Source organism: Girardinichthys multiradiatus, chromosome 11, assembly GCF_021462225.1.
Source record: "Girardinichthys multiradiatus isolate DD_20200921_A chromosome 11, DD_fGirMul_XY1, whole genome shotgun sequence".
Taxonomy (NCBI): Eukaryota; Metazoa; Chordata; class Actinopteri; order Cyprinodontiformes; family Goodeidae; genus Girardinichthys; species Girardinichthys multiradiatus.
In genome coordinates this window covers 33,471,079-33,493,834 of record NC_061804.1, presented here as the reverse complement: position 1 = coordinate 33,493,834, position 22,756 = coordinate 33,471,079, and the positions used below count along the sequence as shown (strand labels likewise).

General features: G+C 40.1%; 1 protein-coding gene across 2 annotated transcripts in view; it reads right to left on the bottom strand.

Annotated features, from left to right (window-relative positions):
• Nucleotides 1-22,745, bottom strand: part of thoc2 (THO complex 2) — a 38,269-nt gene extending 15,524 nt beyond the window's left edge. The window contains exons 1-28 of one of the 2 annotated variants that reach the window (XM_047378408.1): nucleotides 22,619-22,745; nucleotides 19,382-19,437; nucleotides 16,608-16,699; nucleotides 16,251-16,302; nucleotides 16,072-16,142; nucleotides 15,736-15,857; nucleotides 15,522-15,655; nucleotides 14,900-15,060; nucleotides 9,492-9,584; nucleotides 9,123-9,272; nucleotides 8,662-8,834; nucleotides 8,337-8,532; nucleotides 8,213-8,251; nucleotides 7,972-8,102; nucleotides 7,397-7,498; nucleotides 5,610-5,694; nucleotides 5,082-5,175; nucleotides 4,896-4,976; nucleotides 4,691-4,787; nucleotides 3,305-3,422; nucleotides 2,983-3,162; nucleotides 2,709-2,873; nucleotides 2,333-2,608; nucleotides 2,040-2,181; nucleotides 1,670-1,827; nucleotides 603-731; nucleotides 360-491; nucleotides 84-268 (exon numbers count right to left, since the gene is read on the bottom strand). In XM_047378408.1, the coding sequence (XP_047234364.1) occupies nucleotides 84-268; nucleotides 360-491; nucleotides 603-731; nucleotides 1,670-1,827; nucleotides 2,040-2,181; nucleotides 2,333-2,608; nucleotides 2,709-2,873; nucleotides 2,983-3,162; nucleotides 3,305-3,422; nucleotides 4,691-4,787; nucleotides 4,896-4,976; nucleotides 5,082-5,175; nucleotides 5,610-5,694; nucleotides 7,397-7,498; nucleotides 7,972-8,102; nucleotides 8,213-8,251; nucleotides 8,337-8,532; nucleotides 8,662-8,834; nucleotides 9,123-9,272; nucleotides 9,492-9,584; nucleotides 14,900-15,060; nucleotides 15,522-15,655; nucleotides 15,736-15,857; nucleotides 16,072-16,142; nucleotides 16,251-16,302; nucleotides 16,608-16,699; nucleotides 19,382-19,437; nucleotides 22,619-22,683 (3,479 nt within the window). In that variant the 5' untranslated portion in view covers nucleotides 22,684-22,745. The remainder of the gene's footprint in view (nucleotides 1-83; nucleotides 269-359; nucleotides 492-602; nucleotides 732-1,669; nucleotides 1,828-2,039; nucleotides 2,182-2,332; nucleotides 2,609-2,708; nucleotides 2,874-2,982; nucleotides 3,163-3,304; nucleotides 3,423-4,690; nucleotides 4,788-4,895; nucleotides 4,977-5,081; nucleotides 5,176-5,609; nucleotides 5,695-7,396; nucleotides 7,499-7,971; nucleotides 8,103-8,212; nucleotides 8,252-8,336; nucleotides 8,533-8,661; nucleotides 8,835-9,122; nucleotides 9,273-9,491; nucleotides 9,585-14,899; nucleotides 15,061-15,521; nucleotides 15,656-15,735; nucleotides 15,858-16,071; nucleotides 16,143-16,250; nucleotides 16,303-16,607; nucleotides 16,700-19,381; nucleotides 19,438-22,618) is intronic. The other variant, XM_047378409.1, reaches the window with a different exon arrangement.
• Between the last annotated feature and the right edge of the window lie 11 nt (nucleotides 22,746-22,756).

The window sequence follows — 22,756 nt, the reverse complement described above, 5'->3', positions numbered from 1 at the left end:
GTTTCTGTTAGCTCAGTGCTTCATGAAAAAGATGCTAGCTAAATGCTCCACATGGAGCTCGGCAGCACACAATGCTGTGTTACCCCATGGCTAAGGCATAGAGGTCTGGCCTCTTATCCTTCTCTTCAAGGCAGATCTTGTGGACGCGGCACTCCAGCGCTTGGCCCAGGTTCAGGACCTTTGGATAGCAGGGTAGGATCTTGGTGAGCACGATCAGAATGTTTCGGATGTGGGTGTAATCTCCTGTTTCCAAGCAGTGAACTGAAGCCTAAACAAAAGAGAAACGATAAATGAACAATAACCACCTTTTAGAGTTCAGATTGCAATTATCAAGATCACTCATAAAAAGACCAGCTCACTTTAGTCAGCATATAGTGCCATTTATGGACCACATGGCGGAAGTTCTCATAATCCAGCTGATCTGCTTTGTTTCCTCCATCAAACCCCGCGGCTCTGAAGATGGTCAGGAAGCCGGGGTAATTCACACACTCCTAAAATTGCACAATGAGAAGAGACAAATCAAATACCTGCTCACAAAGGCAGACAAAAGGTTGCTAATAAATCTGGGTTTGGAAATGTAGAAAACAAGCAAGATTGGGGACCTTCTCATAGACTGAACGGTCGCTGTGCCATCGGGTCACTGTTTCCAACATGCAGCAGAGGAAGCGCCCGTAGCGGTGAGACTCGTTCTCTGTGCAGCTGGCCACAGTGTAAATTATGGCAGAGAAGACCTGCAACATAATGTAATAGATGGTGAATGCATGAAATGAGCCTGTGACGCATTAAAGCTTTTAAAGTCACATATGTTTTTATTCAAAGTTTAATTATTCAGCAGAGGTGTCCTGATTAACCGATGTTTACCCTGAATATCATTCAACTCCTGCTTGTACAGAGGAAGTACAAAAACATTGTGGTCAGAGGATCCAACAGGTGGATGAGCACGGACCGTGAAAGTGTCTGTAATATTCCCATTGCATAAGTCCAAGGTAAAATAATCTAAAAATAACAACCTTGGAACAAACATGTTGACCTGTAATTGTTTAGAGTAAGGACTATATTTGCATACCAGTGAACTGCTGTCTTTTTCTAAGGGACATTCTTTCACTTTGTTCAAGAGGCTGTTTAACAGCCTCTTACACCAACAGGTAACAGATAAACCTGCATTAACCTGTTAATGCAGGTTTATCTCCACAGATAAACCTGCATCATCTATGGAGGATTGTCAGCTGCTCCTGTAGGCTGCAAGCTGACTGGAGAGATGGATGTCGGCAGATACCAGGAAGGCGGGACAAGTTAAGGAAAATGACCACTGTTTTATCCATTGACAGTTGATCTGTCCTGGAACATGGTGGATTTGGATATGTTGGCAGCCATTTGAAAACCACAGAGTTAAGGTATGGGTCTATATTCTTCGAGGAATACATAAGAAGACTTATGTTTACAGGTCGTCACTAATATAAAACAGTAATGGCATATTAAAACATTAACTTCTTATGTTTTTGTCTTTTTGAAATAAAGTAACAGTTTTACAGCAAATCCTCTAACACAACCCACGAGATTATCTCCACATAAATAACATGGCCACAATCAGTGCATCTCTACTTGTAGGTCTAAGAAACCTCAGAAGGCTGGTGCTGAAATATTCCAACATTTTGTATAAATCTCTTACCCTGTCGTAGCAGAGGAGAGTGCAGAAGTTTGGTGTTTTCTGCTGGTGGACCAGCTCAACAAAGCGGGCGCAGTACACAGCATCGATGGAGGAAAAGATGCAGCGAGGGAACAGACATAGCTGCAGGAACTTTGTTATGGTCTCGTTCTTTGTGGATTCTGCCATAAAATATTTAAATCTGCATGAGTTCACAGAGCTAGACTAACAGGAGACTTCAAGAAAACTTCAGGATTTATGGTTAAATCGTCATTTGTCTACTGAGACTGAAGTCTGAATGAGATGTGTAAAGTTTTTACTAAAATAAAACAAAATCTGTTTTGTTCTCAAATCTTAATGCTGTCTTTTCAGTGACCAATATAATGATACCTACTGGTTAACAACCAGCTGTCTTTTTCCAACTTGAGACGGTGCAAAACTCTTTGGACATGCTCCGTTTGTTTTTTCTCCTCCTCCTGTAATTTTTCCTGCAGGGCAGTGCAACGTTCCTTCTCCTTCTTCTTCTTATTCATAGGCTTTAAATAGAAAATAAAAATATTGTTAGATCATCTCGTTATCTTCCACTACTATGTATTTGATCTCCGTTTGTAAACCATACCTGAAGCTGCAGAATGCAGTTGTGTGTACAAATTCTTAAAGAGATGTTTAACGACAAACGACACTTACTATCTCAGGGTTCTCCTCGATGGCCTTGATCTGGACCTTGAGCTTGTTCACCTCTCGATCATAGGCAGCATGCGGCACGGCCAAGTCATACATGGTGAGAGACCAGAAGGTGGCGTAGAACTGAGGCCGCAGGTCGTCCCAGACCCTGGCTGGATGGAGGGACACCACAGCCTCGTGTACCGGCGTCATCACATGCTCACACGCTGCCACATACTTGTGGACCTTCTGCTGCTGCCGGTTGCCTTTTTCAGCTTTCTTTAGCTCATCGTATCTTGACTGTAGTTTAAGAATATATAATAGTAAAAAAACAAAAAAAACAATAACAAGTTTCACAGTAGGTGATGGTGCAAGTTTAAAGGCCTGGGGAACAACTGACCAAAATCTGATGTGCGTACATGGGACGCGACAAGAAGAAAGCAGCATCGTGTGGGGTGTGAAACTGGTTACAAAGGATGTCGATGGAGGGAACTCGCTTGATGTAATCCTCCGTGCTGAGGTTGGAAGCTAAAAAGCCACCAAACTGCACCAGCGTGTCATGACACTGCAAAGACAAAGATGTTTCTCAAGGGCCAGTGTTTTAAAAGGTTATGAACTCAAAAGCATTTCAGCATTTGTTTTTAAAAAAAGGAAGCAATTCAGAAGGTGCAAACCTGGTCATAGAGGTGCCCCACAAGTTTAAGATGCTTCTCTCCTCCCTCCAAGAAAACTACTCCATTTCGTTGTTGGGCCATGAGTAAACACAATGGCAGCGCTAGCTCATGATCTAGCAAAGTGTCCTTCAGGCGTTGAGAAGATTTCTTCGTGTTCCTGATCTGGCCGAAGTAGCCACCCTGTGAACACAGTCACATTTATGAATAAGGACATTTCCCTAAACATCTTTGCAGGATACACACACACACACACGATATTAAAGACATTATCATCTTGAGAGCATGAGGAGATTCCAAGTGTTCATTAGCTGTGTGTTTATACCTCAGCTTTGAGCTGCTCTCCTCCTGTCATGGCCTCTAACTGTTCTGAAGTCATTTCATCTGTGATCTCAATGCCGGCCATTTTCTGCACCACCTCCTTCAGAATCAGCAAGTCAAAACTGCAGAAACAAATTCCAGACAGCAAACATTGAATCTGAATAGCAGCTCTGGAGTCTTATGGACCAACACTAAGGACATAATAGTCTTTTTAATGTGATGACAAAAAATGATGTTCATCTTGTATTCAACAATGTAAATAGTGCATTCAATTCAATTGAAAAATACTTTATAAATCCCAAAGAGAAATTAAATGTTGTTGTAGCTCATATTATACAGATTTCTTCAAAGAGATGCACAAGTCTTAGCAATGCCTAAAATCTGCATACATCAGGAAATATCTACTACAGTTCTTTACAAAGTTCATCATACCACGTAAAGTTATTAACACAAACTTAATGTTTTAATTGATATCTACTGTGACAGGCCAACACAAAGTATTAGTGTAAAGGTGAAGAAAAATAATAAAACATTTCCTAAATTATTTGAGAAATATCTGAAAAGTTTAGCGTGTATATGCATTCTGCCCTCCTGTGTCAGTACCCTGCAGAACTACCCTTCAATGCAAACAGATTCTTAAAAGGATTTATGTCTGCATTTTGAAGGCTTCATTTACATGGGCATAATTGGATCTAAACGAATTTAACTGTTGGTCGGCTATATGTTTAGGGTCATTGCTCCAGTCTCAAGCATTTTGAAGCATCTAACATGTTTTCTTCTAGTATTGCTCATTATTTAACTCCATCCATGTTCCCATTAACTCTAACCTTTCCATCCACGCTGAACAAAAGCACCCCCGCAGCATAATGCAGCATCCCACCATGTTTTATTGTGGGGACGGTATTCTCAAGATAATTTTTGGCACAGCACACAGAGCAGTTTGCATATAGGGCAAAAAGTTGAATTTTGGTTTCATCTGACCATGTTCAAAGCCTGGGATGTTGTTTTCTAACCTAACCCTTCTTTAAACTCCACAAATTCACTCCCTGACAAGTTTGTTGTGTTCCCTGGTCTTCATGATGCTTTTTGTTTACTACTGTTCTCTAACAAACCTCTGAGAACAGATGTATTAACATTAACATTAAATTAAACACACAGGTCGACTCTATATTGGGGAAATATTGGCTGAATACCAATACACACCACAATTGTTTAATTTCATCGTAGAAAATGTGAAAAACTGTGTATTCTTTCCCTTTATGGTTATCTACAACATAAAATCCCAATAAAGACATTAAAGTTTATGTTTACATTGTGGCAAAATGTGAAAAAAGGAGCTAAATACTTTGTCAAGTAACCTTATTATTCTGAAGAATTTGGTTCATCTTACCTTTTTCCTGCCTTTAGTTGGTTGGTGACGTACTGCAGAAGGCCGGCCAACTCAATCGGGTACTTTCTGAACACGGCTCCACACAGACTTGCCAAACCTTGAAAAAAAACAAAAAAAAAACAAAAGACAAATATGTGAGTTATATACTCAATAAAATATGAAATCTCTGTGTTTCCATGTAACTTATTAGTGAGATGAAACCTACTCTGAAGCCATGAGGAGAGGGTAGTGTCATCATGCTTCATCTTCTCCTTCTCGGGATTGGCCAGAGCTTCAATGATGCAATCTGAAGCCAAAGTTAAGTGAACCAACACAGACACAAGGCTTTTTTACACTTGCAGCTCACTGCATACACTAACACAAACACTTACGAGCACAAAGTGAAGGATACAGGCCAGGACGTCATAGTTGAGAGATGTGAGGTATTTCAAAGAGTCCACCACTGGAACAATGAGGTTGTCGTACCACTGGATCTGAGACAACAACTGATATACAAGAAGACGGTGGAGAGAATTTAATGTATATGAACTAATAACATTTCTTTTAAATCAAGTATCAGTCATTTTTAAAGTGAATGTGCAGTCACGGTTTATGGATGTAAAATAAAATCAATCGCATATTTGTGTCTGCCATAATATAATAATCACACATTTCGGAGCTGTTAAAACAGAGACAAATGGCAATATTTAGCTCATGTTGAAACAAGTGTAATAGATTTTTTATTTTTTTGTTTTTCCAAGGCAGATTTAATTTTGACTAATAGAAGCATGATTTGAAGAAGGGCCACAAATCTGCAGTTCTGGACTGCTGCCACAAGATAAACAAACAATAATAGTGTTATTAACCTACTTGGAACATATAAACTGTTACATGCTTAAAAAAAAACCAAAAAAAAAAAACTACTTCAAACTATTCTTACATAATCAAAGAGGATGGTGGGGTTGCTGTGGCTCAGTTTGCCGATCTGCCTTCCAGACTGTTTCACGTTCTCTTTGGTCAAGCGTCTGGGGAGCGCCAAAGAAGCACGAGACAGAAAACGACAACAGAAGAAGACATTCCAGCATTAATAGAGAAAAACAATCGGCAAAACAGTCGGAGAATACAGGTACATGTGAGTACCGTATTTTCCGGATTATAAGGCGCACTTAAAAACCATTAATTTTCTCAAAAAATGACAGTGCGCCTTGTAATCCGGAGCGCCTTATATATGGATCAATTGGTTAATTGGTTGATCCATACTGGTTGTACACGGCGCTCTGTCAAAATGTTTCAGTACGACTGGTAAACTACAAAGCCGCACCGCTTGCAGCATTACGGCTACCGTAGTCAGGGGCGTCGCCGAAGTAATAGCGGTAAACACCTGTACTGTGCTTACTCCTAGTCCAACACCACTTGTGTGTGCATAATGTTTGAATGTACTGTTGCAGGAATTGCCTGAACTATATGTGATTAGAAGCTCAGTGTGTGGGGTGTATGTTTCGTGTGTGTGTATGGAAGATGTTGACATTACTCCTCCGGACAGAGGTGGCGCTGTGTGCTGCCGTAGCCGAGAATCAAGAGTGAAGGAGTGACGTCGGTATTATTGTGTGTGTGGGGTGGGTAGAGACGGCAACCGGAGCAGCGGTGTATGAGTCTGTAAGCCCTGTGTTTTTACGTGCTGCAAAGTCATTAAAAAGAACCCCGAATCTCGTCAACAACTCAGTGTTTTGATGCTGTTTCTTCATGCTCAACTCAGCAACGTATGAGTGAGGGAGTTAACCCCGAGGAAACTAGTAACTTCGGCCCTGGAGAAAGCGTCTCCCCTGTGTCATCAGACTACGGTCAGGGGACAGAAACAGGAAAGGTTAACAGTACTAACGTTTGATTTAGTGCATCAAACTGTTTCTTTTACGTGTTTACTGAATCAGGGAAAAGTTCCCTTTCACGTTTTAACTAACGTTTGATTTCAACTTCAACTTCATAGACTCCAATGCATTCCCAACGTGCGGTTGGTTCTATTCAATAGAATTCTATGTAGAGGAGACCTTACCATGAGAGTGAATGGAGTTATCAGAACGCTGGTTTGTAGTGTATTAATAAAGTTTGACTGACTGACTTATCTGACTGTTTTGTTGACATTCTCTTTAGCACAGCTCCATCTAGTGGATGCATAACGCAACCCCAGTCAAACGTTTGACTGCAGTAGCTTCTATTCTATGCGCCTTATAATCCGGTGCGCCTTATATATGAAAAAAGTTCTAAAATAGGCCATTCATTGAAGGTGCGCTTTATAATCCGGTGCGCCTTATAGTACGGAAAATACGGTAAATAAGAATGTGTGAAACATATTTTTCATTAAGTCCACATTTCTGTAATAAATGATTTTTTTTATTGGTGTGATGTAATCTAATCTTAAATGTCATGTTTTTCATTAGCTGTGGGTGGAAAACCCTCATAACAGAACTAAAGGCTTGAAAGCACCAATCTGTGTGTAATAAATCTATAAATATGTTTCACTTTGTGAACTGAGTTACTGAAATAAATGGAAACTCCTTTAACATGACAACATTCAAATATTACAAGAGGCTTAATATTACTGTTCTTTGGTTTTGATATAAATTCTTAACATAAACACTGAAAAACATTATGATGGAGATTCAATTCTAGAAATGTACACATATTTTAGACAACTCGAAACATTAAAGGTGATGAAAGAAAGCTTCTTACTTCATGATGTATTTGGCCCTTTCCACAGTCTGGGCTTTTACTTTAACCAACAATGGATGGCCAGAATAGGTCTCATTCTTCCACTGCCCATATAGCCGGTACCTTAGAGAACAAACACACATGGTGAAGAGAGAGTTACAGGTAAATAATGTTAACTCAATAATCACACCGGTGATGATAGACTCTGCTTTTTAATCGTCGCCATTAACAAGAACTACCCCCTCACAGCCATCCGCAAGAAACTCTCTTCCTTTCCCGCCTGCCCCTTTTTCCCATACACACATGCGCAGTTGGTTACATGCAACTTAACAAATAATACAGGTTGGTAAATAATAATACATACAAAACACTATGTGTGGTGATAACTAACACTACACATGACCCAGAACACACCATCTCCAAGTTCAAACATGGTGGTCCAGCATCGTGCTGTGGGAATGCTTTCTTTTGTAGATATGTTTATACTGTTTAATTTGTATTGTATTGCACCGACTACGCCAAAACAAATTCCTTGTATGTCCAAAAACGTACTTGGCAATAAAGCTTTTCTGATTCTGATTGAATGAGGTCGTTACCTGTGCTGGTAGGGAAAGAGCTTGAATAAGCCCCAGAGTTCCTCAGACATGCAGGCGTTGCACTCCATTAGAGAGAGAGAGGGCAGTAGCACCTGATCTGCAATACTCAGGAAACAGCTCAACAAGATCTCCTGAAATAGATATATATTCAATATTAACAGTTTCATATCCAACCGGTTTAAATGGACGGTTTTATTAGCCCATTTAGAGTTGAGCTATTTATTTTTTGTCTTACACTAACCATCTTATCTTTCGCTTCAGGTCTGCTATCAGTTTGATACTGTGAAGCAAAAACAGCAAATATGGCTCAAAATAGGACAAGCACAGAGGTGTAGAAGCAGTAATACAGAAGGAAGTGGTTTTACCTCTTTCATGAAGGCCTTGCCCAATCGCACTATCTTGGCAAAGAGGATGGGATCATGGGAGAGGTGAGGGCCCAGGTAGCAGAACATGCTGAATGTATCTTTACGAAGATCCTCAAAGCTCTCCGTGGGCTGAGGGGCCCGCTTGTTCTTCAGGGGTTGCAATGCACAGCCCTTAGCTCCTTTCGGAACGCCAGCTCTTTAATAAATACAGCATTCTGTCAGGTTTGTGTACATGGATTATCTGTATCAAAGTTTTAAAATTGCTTTTTTTTTTTGGTATGACTATTACACATTCCCTGAACAATCTGTAAAAAATGATAACTACCTTCTGTAAAGAGGCTCCAAAGTCAGATGTACAAGTTGGCAAAGCGCCAGCGCAATGGCCTTGTGAGAAGTAGCATAAAAAGAAGGCATCTGATCCATAATACTCTGGGCGTGGTGCCAATCTCCAATCCTGAGTAGTGCCTCCAAAAGACCGAGCTTCTGGTTGTCTGGTGGCTGCAAGTATATTAAAAAGTATTGGTCATTCAAAGAATTAAAATAACCAATTAAACAAAGTAATACGAGCAGATTAGTGACAAAACCTTGAACAGAACAGGTCACACTGCAGTGATACATTATTCAAACTGTTCCAGTTGGTAAATCCTAGTGAAGATATAGAATAAAGCAGAATGGAGTACGGAGTACTGTACAATAGAAGCAGAATGCCTCATTATCCAACCTGACTGACAGCATTTCCCAAAAACAGGTCTGACATTATATGCAATGAGTGCGAGAGCTAATGACCTTGTCATTCTTCTCCTCTTCCTTTTCTTTCTCCTTCTCTTCACTTTTCTCTGAGGGCAGCACAACTGTGACCAGCTTGCGAGCAATCTGCTTGGCCTCTGAAATCTCTTGTTTGTGTTCCTCTACAATGGTGGCATCTACTGGCATCAGCTGGGATTGGAGAATGCCAACAAGAGCAGAGAGAGAGAGAAGTCATCTTAAAGACGCACATCTAAAAACCACAAAGCAAACGCTTGCCACTTTAACTTTTAAAGGGTTGCAGTTGCTTAACTAATCAGAAACATCCTGTAAGGGAGCTAGTAACCAGTGAAGCACTCTAAATTATTTTCAATCTGTTGAAAGCGTTTGAGCTGCAGTCCGTCTCCTTACATGTACATACAGATCCTCCAGCTCTATTAGGTTGTGGTGCAGGAGAGCAGCAGCAATGTGGTAAAGTGACTTAGGGGTTTCCTCATTAGGTTCCTGGAAAGAAAATACACAACATGTGAGTATATCATTTGAAATCGGGTGATTTTACTTACTCCAAGCTGAAACTTTCAGGCTTTGTACTTTATTATAAAGGCAAATCTCAATATATTTTAATATATTGCTGTTAATTCAGAAAATCTGATTATTACAAAAGACCACCAGATGATTTTCAACTGGCCTACACAATCAGGGGAAGACTGCCGAGTTGTCCTGCCAAAGGTCACCTCCCCCTCCACGAGTTTTTAGAGTAATGAGTGTATATGCTGTACAGTATATGGACATAGCACTCGGTAGGCCGACCCTTCAGTAATTAAAAACCGTGTTGTTTTTTAATATGTCAACTGTTATATCCTAATCTTTATAGAAACTGATTTTTTCATTAGCCATAGGCCATAACCAAAATGAACAGGAATAAACACTTGTAAAACGTCACTTTCTGTGTAATGAAGCATTACAAAGGTTTTACACTTTGAATTGAGTAACTGAAATACTATAATTTATCCACCATATTCTTAGTGTTAGTCAAAGAAAACAACTTGTTTATCCTTTCGTAACTTTATTCCGCCATGAGCATTCCTCCAGAACAACTCAGACACGGCTACCTCCAGTAGCTCCACTTTCACACCCTTCCCACAACCCCACAGTGCCCCTAGCGGATGAACATGTAATACGAACCAAACAAAGGATTAACAATCTCCCACCTTTTCTAAAAAAAGAAAAAAAAACAAAAAAACAAAACAAAAACAAAGATACATTTTTAAGACTCATGAGAAAACACAGCCGTTAAAGATCTTTGTTAGAACAGTTTCAACCTGATAGAATGTGAAACATCTTGTGAATGAATTTATTGAATTTTCCAAAGGCCTTCATAAAGAGCCTTAAGAAGTGAGGTTGTGGATGCTCCCTTCTTTGTTAAGCAGTCTGCAAGTTGGTCTTTTGTTTGAGACCACAACACTTGATGAACTCTCTTAGTTTGAATCAGCTCTTTAATTGAACTGATTTCCAGCCGTAACCTTTTCTCTGCAACAGACTTAGTTGACTTAAGTGCATCAACAAGAGAGAAATCATCAGTCACACAGATTATAGGTGGAGGACATGCAGTACTACCAGTACTGAGTTCAGAAAAGAGTGTGGAAAGAAAAATGGCATTATCAATCCCCTCAGACATAGCAAGTGTTTCACCTGCCAGAGTGCTTCTGACAATTCTCTTAATTCTCTTTGACTGCCATGAAATGGGAGAGAACTGCCCATTGTCACCCATCAAAACAATGAAGTGCCCGCCTTGAGTGCCCCCATCTGAAAGATTTCCAAAAGATGCATCAGTAAATGTAACCATCTTTAAGTTACTGTCTTCCCCAATATGTTGAAAATTCAATTCAACTGACTTGGCCTTGAGCTTACACACAACTCTGTTTGCTTCATTAATGGTCTGTACTGTAGCATGTTTGAGACGAGATGCTAAATTACTAGCATCAAACATGACATCAGGCCTGCTCTGTCTTGCCACCCACAGAAGTTGGCCTATCTTAGATCTGAGCTCTGTCTCCTTTTCGGTGAGAGGTGAAGCTGACTGCTGCTCGTGAGGGTGAGAGGTGTATGGACTCCAAGTGCTGAATGTATGTTTCTTGGTGTATTTGTACCTTCTTACCTTCAGTGACAAGATCTACCCCCACATAGGAAAAGCTATTATGTGCTTCACGACCGACATTAAACTTTGACCTCAGGTGAGGTATGACTGACTCTGAAAACGTGTGATCCACCCCATATAAAATCATCAACATGACAAGCAAGTACACTAGTTACATTTTTTAGCTCATCCAGCCAATAGAAAACTGCAGGGTCAACCTTAGACATAATGCCTCCTGCTTCAATCATGATGCTTTTTACCCTGTTATACCAATACAGTGAAGCATCAGCTAAACCATACACACATTTCTTTAGTTTCCAAAGCACACCTGTGCTCTTGGCCTCTGGAGGAGGTTTGATAAAAATGTCTCTGGACAGTTGCATTCCTTGTAAAAAGTCAGATTTAATGTCCATAGAGTGAAGTTCCCAATGTTTTTGACATATAACTGCCACTAGGAGTCTCCGTGACTCTGAGGCACAGGTTGGAGAGTCCTTTTGTATGTCAGAAACTTGTAGCTCCTCAAATCCTCGTGCAACAAGTCTTGCTTTAGGTATTATACCATTTTCAGTTTCTTTCAGAGTGCACACCCAATGAGTGGAGACACACTTTTGTCCTTTGTCCTCAATTTCTTCAAACACTTGGTTTTGTTTCCAGCTTATTATTTCATTGTTCTTTGCTTCATCAAACGACATGTCGTTACTCACAAAAACATCCTCGTGTGTATCCATATCCTCAGCATCTGCCTGGACTTGAAAATCCTCCAACTGTGACATATCAGCTGATTCACTGTTGCCAGCCACTTCTGCCGGCTCAAGCAGCTCCAAGTTAAACCAGTTCTTGTATTTCCCAGTTGCTTTGCCGGCACGCCCCAACACTTTAGCTTTTGGTGAGACACCCTCTGCATTTCTGAATGTCACAATTTGACCTGTCTTTATGATGGTGTTCCCAGTGTGCTGTCTCTCTGCCTCTGCATTTACAGGAGCAGGCAAAGGATGATTCTCAGGATTTACTGCAATAGTCTCTTCTCCTACATTCTCTTGAATGATGTCCACTGTATGTTGTCCTTGAATGTTCTCCTCATTGCAGGTAATCTGAGGTTCTTCATTCTCGTGAGTAACTTTTCTCAATCTGAGTTGATGCACTCTGACACAGGTGCCTCCGTGTCTTACAAAAACGACTGCACCATCTTGACCAATCACCACTCCTGGTCCTTTCCATTCTGGACAATCCACTCTTTTGTAAAAGACTTTGTCTCCAGTTTCATATCGCTCGTCTGTGGGTCGCAGCTGCTTCTTTAGTGCTCTGCGTATCCTTTCTGAACATTCCGCTTCTGTAAAAGCCTTTCTTGCAGCATGCAGGGCTGAAATATGCTTGGCAATCCATTCGCTCTTGGTGGTGCCCTCTAGAGCTGGAGCTTTGTCTATTAATACAGAGGGTAGGTTGGGATTCTGCCCGAACACCAGCTGATGTGGGCTGTATCCATGGACACTCTGCATAGAGTTCTTTGCCATAAGGGCCCAGTCCATGGCAATGCTCCAGTCACATCCAGTACTTGCTTTGACTTTCAGTAGGATCTCCGTCAGAGTTTGATTATGGCGCTCTAACAGTCCATTGCTCCACGGACTGTAAGCAGGTGTTGTCTTAACTTCAATATTAAATTTCTCGGCCATGTCTCTCACTTCCTCGTTATTAAATTCACCACCATTGTCACTGAACAACTTTTGTGGTGGGCCATGTACACTGATCCAATCATGGATAAAACATTTGACTATTTCTGAAGACCTCTTGGTGGTTAAGACACTACCAGCACTGAAACGGGTGAACTGGTCAATAATGTGTAGGTACCAAACCCCAGGTTCAAGTTCGTGCAGATCTACAGCAACTGTTTCATTGTATGTAGATGCCAATGGTAAGCCGACAGCAGGTTTTGGTTTGGTCTTACAATATCTTTGACACACATCACACTGGTTCACAACCTTTTTCAGTAGGCTGTTGTATTCTGTGTCCTTGTTACCAGAACCAGTCAAAAGTCTCTGTATTTTATCAGCAGAGGCGTGGTTATGAAGTTTCTCCAGAACTTTCATCTTTTTATTTGTGTTCATCTTGTCTGTTATAGTCAGTATTTCTTCCTCAGTAGCTTCTAATAGCTTATCAGAGTGAATAACATTTCTATTTTCACTGTCCACAATGTTCACGCAGTAATGACCTGAGCTAGTAAAGTCCAGTTTGACAGGCTGGTTGAACATCACTGCACTGTCCCTTTCCATGTCCAAAATGGTCCCTGCCCTTTTTAATGAGGTTTTACTCAGAAGCAGCGGGATGTCAGCAGGTACTACTTCAGTTTCTATATTACACTTTGTGTTGCCAATTTTAGCAGGTATCTTTACCTTTTTCATGGAGTAGACGATTTTTCTATCTCCAAACTTGAAGGGCCTGTGACTCTGTATTTCTGTCTCTTTCATACTCTTCACACTTTTCTTTTGTAATACAGTACTGTAGTTGTCCAGCCACTCTTGTCCACAAACTGTCCTAGTGCAAGCAGTGTCAATTATTGCCGAGCCAAAACATTCTGTCATGAATATTTCGGCATCTGTTGGTGATTCTTTGGTCTACAGTTAAATTGCACTCTTCCACGTCTTTTGTACCATCAGCAATTTTAACACTATCAGCTTTGTGCGGACAGTTTTTAACCCAGTGAAAAGTACTTTGGCACACTGCACATTTCGACCGTCGTCCGTACTTATCCAGCGGGTTTGTACCGGGCTGCGGTGTGTTGGGCTGTGGAGTTTTCTGATGGGGACTTTGCCGCCAGTACTTGCCTTTTTGCCGCCATTGCTCCGTTGCAAACACGGACTCCTGTCTAATGCCTTCTGCTGCCGCTCTCTGCTCTTTTTTCGCCAAATATTCTCTTCAAAGCGGACTTCATAGAAGCAAATGTTACATCTGAGCATGCCGTTAAAGCCAGCTGTCTGTCCATCATATCCAAACATGCAGTGTCCAAAAGCTTAAAAGCCAAAACTCCGTCAGGTAGCTCCATGTTGTATTTTTTCATGCGCGAGTAACGCTGCTCGAAATCAATAATATAGTCCGCCATCGACATGTTAACTTCTTTTATGATTCGATCAAAATCCGAGTACGCCTCATAGATCCTGTCCTTTTCCTCTTTCAGGAACAAGTCATCTAGTTTGGCGAACAATATAATCATTCCAGTGTCTTTATTTAGGTCGTCTACCGGAATTTCCATCGCCGTGTCCCGCGCTCTTCCAGACAGTTGCCAGGGCGACTGCAAGCGCTTGTTTCTTTTTTTCCAAATCCGTAACTCTCATCCAAATGTTGACTTCATTCTTCCAGCTTTCGTAAGGCTTTCCTTCTTCAAACGTTGGAGGAACTCTGTAGTTACTAACCATCCTCTGCTACCAATGTTAGTCAAAGAAAACAACTTGTTTATCCTTTCGTAACTTTATTCCGCCATGAGCATTCCTCCAGAACAACTCCGACTCCGCTACCTCCAGTAGCTCCACCTTCACACCCTTCCCACAACCCCCCACAGTGCCCCTAGCGGATGAACATGTAATACGAACCAAACAAAGGATTAACACTTAGCAGATTACCTCTAATTAACAAAAAAAAAATAAAAAAATAAAGTCACAACACAGAAATACTGGACTTTTAGTACACTCACCTGGTAGAACTTGAACTTAAAGCCCAGAATATGGCAAAGGGTGACTGGCTCACACATGTAAGACTTGATGAGGGACAGAAAGAACTCATCTTGGTCAGACCGGCTCTCATACACCTCCAAGATGATGTCCAAAACACGATTTGGGTCCAAGTTGAAGCAGCCTACGAACCAATAAAGGAGATGGAGGAAGAAAACACATCAGAGACACTTTAAACCAATGAAACTGTTATGAGAAGAAATATAAGACACTGTGAAAAGGTTGAAAATGAGCTTCAGTAAATTTTCTAGTTATTAATGACAGTTTGCTTTAAATCACGCATTTTGACAAGCTGCTATTTGATAAAAGCAGCTGTTGGTTTGAAGATCTAGTCTACTATCATCTACTATCAACATGTTTCTGAATATACCAGAGTCTATTAATACACAGGAATGAGTACAGCTGAATGATCAAATAATCATTGATCAACTAATCACCTGGCAATTATTAGCTCAGATTTAAAAAATAATTTGTCATTTATTATTTAACCATCTATTATTGTTCATGTAAAAACCCATGCCTACGAGATCCATGCTGACAACAAGGACAGCTACAGTAGTGGCTAGGGCGGTTCTACATCAGTACCTATGAGGGACTTGATGCTCTCCAGGACAAGGTTGCTGGTGATGTTGCCTGACAGGTCCTGGCCGAGCTCTGTGATCAATTTGGCATAGCCCTCATTCTCCTCCCTCAGCAAGTTAAACTTCTGCTGTTTGTAACTGAAAGGAAATGAAAAAGGTTAAAAAAGGTCAAGTGCTGGATATTCATCATACAGCACAAGAGGCAGGCTCTTACTTACAATAGTTTAGTTTTGATTTTAACAATCTTTTGATTAAACTGATGAGCTTGTTTTATCAGTCCAAGGGATTCCAGGGTTTCAGGGTCCAGTCTTTCTTTCAGGATGGCCTCAGGTACAAAAGACTGAAATAATAAAACACAGGATGTAAGTTGATAAAGTTATCACTAAAAGATAAACATTAAAGCACCTAGAATACCTAAAGATAATGCCTAAGATAATATAAATAGCATTAAAAAACGGACCCATTGTTATATAAACTGCCTCAGTGTAAGAAGTGACCAGAAGCGCAGAAACATGAGTCAAAAAACATAATTAGAGGTTGGTAAAAACTCTTACCAAACAGGCTCCCACTAAATGAGTATAATGGTCCCGCTTGTTCTTTTCTTCTAGTGCACCGGTTTCTAAATCTGATGTAAAAAGAGGGGTGAAGGGGTGGGAGGAGATCATGATTAAAAACATCAACCTCTGCTATAATAATAGATTTTATAACTATAATTCCAAACTGTAAAACGTACCTAGTATACAGAACACGTCTGCTAAAACTGATGGCAAATCATCTCTGAGTTCCTGAAAACAAAACAAAGACATACGTTTATGATGGGTGCAACAAAACGAAAGTTTTTATTTCAACCTTGCAATACTTGAACCCACAAATCGGGGACTTATGAAGAGCTTAGAATAGCTGTGATTAGTTAATTAAGTTTCATTCAATGACAAAAAGAAGCTAAAACCAGATTTAATCGTCATTTAAAAATGCTTTAATTCACAAAAACATAATTGAAAAGCACAAAAGATGATTGTCCTATTAATACTCTGCTTCGCGTTATATATATATAAATATATATTTCCTCAAGATAATTACATGTTCTTACCATCATTTCCCCAAGGACAGTGGAAACGAGATCAATTTTCAGGTTACCCTGGACAACCTGCAAGCAGATCTCATAAAGGGCAGCTTGTATATCTGAGGAGAAGAAAGACAACATGTTTGAGCTAAAACCAACTTCAGGGAGCTGATGAGAATGCAGAACCCAGTGTAGATCTACACGGCTCAAATATGAAGAAACAAAAAAGTGTGTTTAGTTCTTTAAAAATGTATTTAGCTAAGCTATAGATTTTTTATATGATTGTATTTATTACAAAGAGCTCACAAAAAATCAAGGTGGTGAAACTGAAACTAAATAAAATCACTCCTATGCAGAGCCCAACCTCACCAATGATGAGCAGAGCTGAAACATGAATGGAGGTTTCCCACCAAGCTGATTTAATTGCTAAAACAAGGCTGCGGTCAGAGCGAGTTCTTAACCAGTTCTAGAAAGAACTGGTTTGGTTTTCTATGGCTGAAAGGAAAGCGTAATCCCGTCAGTTCATATATTAAACCAATGCCACCCTGAAGTTTTCATCCTCCCTCTGCTATATTCTGAATTTCACACGGTGGCGGCAGGATTTGTCTATAGGAATCAAATACGTTATCTGGGCGTCATTACAATTAGGCTTTCTAATGTCATCAGCCCAAGATTTTAACCAAAGCTGCTCAATATTAGGAAAACAATCAAACTCAATATTACAATTCACATATATTTCCTTCACTCTTCTCTTTCACCTTGATGGACCCAAAACGCTTCATGAATTTCAACATTTTGGTCCAAAATGTCTAAATCAACTGTGGCTGACCAGGCAGTAAAAGTCCATCCAACTAGCCAGATAGATTATTTTTATGCTGAGCATGAATGCATGCCCCTTGAAATAATTGTTTTGTTTCAGCATACTGTGCAGCTGTATTTTTTCAATAGTTGGTGTTTGTAAATGCTCCTGCAGCTCTGACAAGCTGCTCTCTGATGTGCACTGACCAGCGGCGCTGCCTAGGGGGAGTAAACACTTTGCTTCATGCATAGTTGACTGCAACAAGGTGGTGCCATTAACATATCAACACAGGTGGCCTGTTCAACTTGAAAAGGTTCACCGACAAACATGAACCCTTTACAGGCGACATAAAAAATAAAAACAACAAAAGCAGCTGGAAAATTAGTCAGAGGGCTCATGTCATTCCAGCACTGATCTGACCTTTCTTCACTGTTGAGGTACAAGTACAGGGGTTGGACAATGAAACTGAAACACCTGGTTTTAGACCACAATAATTTATTAGTATGGTGTAGGGCCTCCTTTTGCGGCCAATCCAGCGTCAATTCGTCTTGGGAATGACATATACAAGTCCTGCACAGTGGTCAGAGGGATTTTAAGCCATTCTTCTTGCAGGATAGTGGCCAGGTCACTACGTGATACTGGTGGAGGAAAACGTTTCCTGACTCGCTCCTCCAAAACACCCCAAAGTGTCTCAATAATATGTAGATCTGGTGACTGTGCCGGCCATGGGAGATGTTCAACTTCACTTTCATGTTCATCAAACCAATCTTTCACCAGTCTTGCTGTGTGTATTGGTGCATTGTCATCCTGATACACGGCACCGCCTTCAGGATACAATGTTTGAACCATTGGATGCACATGGTCCTCAAGAATGGTTTGGTAGTCCTTGGCAGTGACGCGCCCATCTAGCACAAGTATTGGGCCAAGGGAATGCCATGATATGGTAGCCCAAACCATCACTGATCTACCTCCATGCTTCACTCTGGGCATGCAACAGTCTGGGTGGTACGCTTCTTTGGGTCTTCTCCACACCGTAACTCTCCCGGATGTGGGGAAAACAGTAAAGGTGGACTCAGAGAACAATACATGTTTCACATTGTCCACAGCCCAAGATTTGCGCTCCTTGCACCATTGAAACCGACGTTTGGCATTGGCATGAGTGACCAAAGGTTTGGCTATAGCGGCCCGGCCGTGTATATTGACCCTGTGGAGCTCCCGACGGACAGTTCTGGTGGAAACAGGAGAGTTGAGGTGCACATTTAATTCTGTCGTGATTTGGTCAGCCGTGGTTTTATGTTTTTTGGATACAATCCGGATTAGCACCCGAACATCCCTTTCAGACAGCTTCCTCTTGCGTCCACAGTTAATCCTGTTGGATGTGGTTCGTCCTTCTTGGTGGTATGCTGACATTACCCTGGATACCGTGGCTCTTGATACATCACAAAGACTTGCTGTCTTGGTCACAGATGCGCCAGCAAGACGTGTACCAACAATTTGTCCTCTTTTGAACTCTGGTATTTCACCCATAATGTTGTGTGCATTTCAATATTTTGAGCAAAACTGTGCTCTTACCCTGCTAATCCACAACAACCAGCCACTTACTGCATCTCCATTCATTGTCATCCTGTCATTCTACTAATGAATAAACCCCATAAGATCTTCATATGGAAAAAGGTAGTAGATACAAAGCTAAAGTTACTTTGTATATTAAATGTGGTGCTCACAAGGTTTTGATTGGCTGCAAGTCTCGTGATAAAGTGCAATGCAAGCGCCCACACCAGTTTACCACAGGAACTGGTTTGGTGTTAAACCCTCTAAGGAACTTGTCAAACATTTTTTAACTGCTGATACTGCAGAGAACTGCTGGACTCTTGTGATTTTCGTAACAGAATGGAAAGGAAGGTAGAAACTTAAACGAGCATTTGAAACCAATAAACAGACATTTCATCAACCTTTAAATAAGACAGTCTCACATTGACAATTACATTTTTACCCAACGTACCTTTAATTTCATTGCCATGATCGCTTTTCTCCGTTAGCTCTTTGCAGAGTTGCACACTGGGATGTAAAATAGACAAAATGAGATGACCTCATCCAACTTAAAATAAAAGACAATTTTAAGAACAATAAATAAGTAAACTGCAATTAAATCAATTTAACCCTATATAGTTATATACTGGTAACATCTCTACTCTACTTTTTAAGCCCAATACTAACCAAACCACAATGCACTTTATGGCCACCTGTAAAAAAAATTCAGCATTTTTTTAAACTCTTGGTTGATGAAAAAAGTTCTAGTGCTAATCACTCTCCTTTGATGCACAGTTAAAATGAATGCTACAGCCAGTCAAGGACCGGCAGAATAGTTTCATTAGAATTTTGTGGCAATAATATACCATTTAATGTCTTTCTCATATCATGCAGCTTTATTTTCACCTTTGACATGTTTTGCTATCTTGTGATTGGTGCTTTTGCAGTAGGAAGCTTTTGGTAGTCAACTCGCTGGTACAGATATGCAGTTTATACATGGTGTTTACAGAAGTTACAAATCTTCACAGTAACAGTAGATGGTGTATGTGAACTCAAACCTGTCAGGCTGTCTTTCTTAAACCTTTAAGAAGGCGAATTCAGAATCTAGTTCATATAAGGTAAAACTAAAATGAGCACATAGATCTAGAATTTATTTAGACAGAGGATGATGTACCTGTATCTTGGCTAAGGATGACTTTTGTCTCAGTGTATAGGTTTACAATGGAGAAAAAGTGTTGGTGACTTAAGTTAACTAAAAACAAATGCAAATTCTAATTCCTGAGTGGTTCTGGAGCAAAATAGCCCTTTGCATGGCCTCTACAGCTTTTCAGGAAAGCAATAAAAGGTTGCTTAGTTTCCATTTACATATTTTTTCCATAAGAATCAAATCAAGTGTGACTGCAATTCAAAAACAAATTCACAATAGTTGTTCAAGTGAACACAAAACGTTATTTTTAGAGTACCAAATGGAGCATTCTGACAACGACTTAAAGCATTTTTTGGATTTTGCTCACAGTCTACTGTAAAGAAATGTGTTCTTATGATTCCATTGAAAAATAGCCATCAGCATGATGCTGATGATTGTTATTTTTATTTATGCATATTTTTTATTTCAACTGGCTCAAAGGGGGAATTGAACCATAATAATTGTTACTACTTAGCTCTGCAATTACGAGTTTCACAATATAAAGCACATATTATATTGCAATAATCTTTATTTTCCCAACTCTTTAGTTTAACATTACAGAATGCGTCTCTCTCCATGAGCTTTAGTATTTCAGCCACTAAATGTATACATCAGGAATGAGTATATTAAAAGGAGTATACTAAAGATATGCAGAGCCTAATTACCCGACACCCAAAATATAATACTGCATACAAGCAGCCCTGTACAATTACTACATTGCACATACTGATATTACGAATCAATATATTGTGGAGCTTTACCTGAAATTCATGAAAGCACAGAGAACAATAAACTGACACACAATGGTTTAAATACATGGGCACTAATTGGAAGTAGGATGGGATGAAATGGTAACACAGGTAGAAAATGAAGTGGCAAAGAGGTGAATTGAACGCGAACCATACACAGCTCGCTTGATCTGTACACGATGAAATCATAGGCAGAACAAAACCTGTCACTGCTAATATGGTACATTTCAGAGAATACTCCACCTTAATAATATCAGTTATCTCAGGGGTAGCCACATTGTAGTGATGTGGACTTGTACCTTCAACTATCAAATGTAAATTTAAACATAAATAACCCTCAAATCCAATATATAATTTATATCTAATCAGGGCTACTGTTCTCTCAATGAAAAAATATATTGTTCAAAATCATTTATAAATTGTGTTTACTGCAGAGCATCTCAGGTGGAATGTTGTGGTTCATAATAACATCCAAAACTGTAAACAGAGAAAATGGAAACTGTCTTTCTTCACTTGCTGCCTGCTGCTAATATGACATTTTACAGACCTTCGCCCACGGTGCTCACTAATCAAACACGCAAAAATGTAACAGAGGTGTCATTTAAGGTAATTATTTAAATGTAACTTATATGTTGGAATGATGCAACTCAAATTTCTGTTAATGCGTTATCAGCCACATGCACAAGCTAGTAGCACAAGGGGTTTTAGCTTTAGCACTGCAAGTACAGGCCTTTCTCAGATATGCAAGGCCTACAGCCAGTAATTGCAGCCATAACTCTGTGTAACAGCACATGTATAACAGCCGGGCTCTTAAAAATATGGATAATCTCCATTTATGCCAAGCCTTCTCTCGTTATGTGAAAGCATCAGTCTATCCTGAGTTTTGATTTCCGACAGTTGACAGGGTATGGTCCTCCCAAACGCAACTGATTGAGTACTGTAAAGTTTATGTTGATATGCTGTCGCCAGGAACCGAAAAACAAATATTAACACTAGCTTCCACTGTTAATTAGTAATAAGTTAAAATGCATCGATTGTGAGGTGCTAATGAAGGACAACGGTAGCGTTTCCATCCGAAATGTAAATCACGTCTATCTTATCGACGAGTAATTATATAGAAAACGACATGCATTATATTAGGCAATATTGATAATATATAATCCTTTTGATTTCAGATAACTGTGCGGTAAATAAAGCGCTTCACACCGCCAACAACGACGCTAACGTTACTGCTAACTAGCCGTAGCACTAAGCTCCGTTGTTTCCCTCCACATGATTTATTAAGTTTTTACGTTATAAATCGTTGCCTACTAAGTTTTTCCCCACTAACTGCTTAACGCCCGTCTGTAGGACGTTAATGGCACACAATTCCCTGAAAGTTGCCACTATTTTTCACTTCAGTTACTAACTAGTAATCAGATAAATTTAGCATTAGCTAGGAGGAATTTAACTAGCTTAGGTGCGTGTTTACAAATTTAGCTAGGCTGTTAGCGAGCAGCTATGGTTCGCTTGCTAATTAACGACAAATTTTAAACAATTTTATACAACTGAGTCAGACGGAGATATTTTATATTGAGATTACCCATAATATCTGCATTCTAATTTTCCTTACGGTAATGCGTTTGCTAACGTTATTCCTCGATTGCCTTAGCTAGCTCACTTCAAACACTGGGCCTAAGGGCGTTTTAATGCTAGCTGTCTTTTTGCGTGTTTTACAGAGGCGGAAAAACATCATCTAATGCACAGAGATTTATGAAGGGATTTATTTACTCACAAATCGTGTTTTCCTGATTTTTCCCAGTTTTTGATCCATTCACCAGAGAGGATAAGTGTCGCCATCTTCCATACACACTGCCCGGATGTCTAGTTGAGCATCATGGCACACGCTACAGGGTCAAATGTGGTGGTTAGC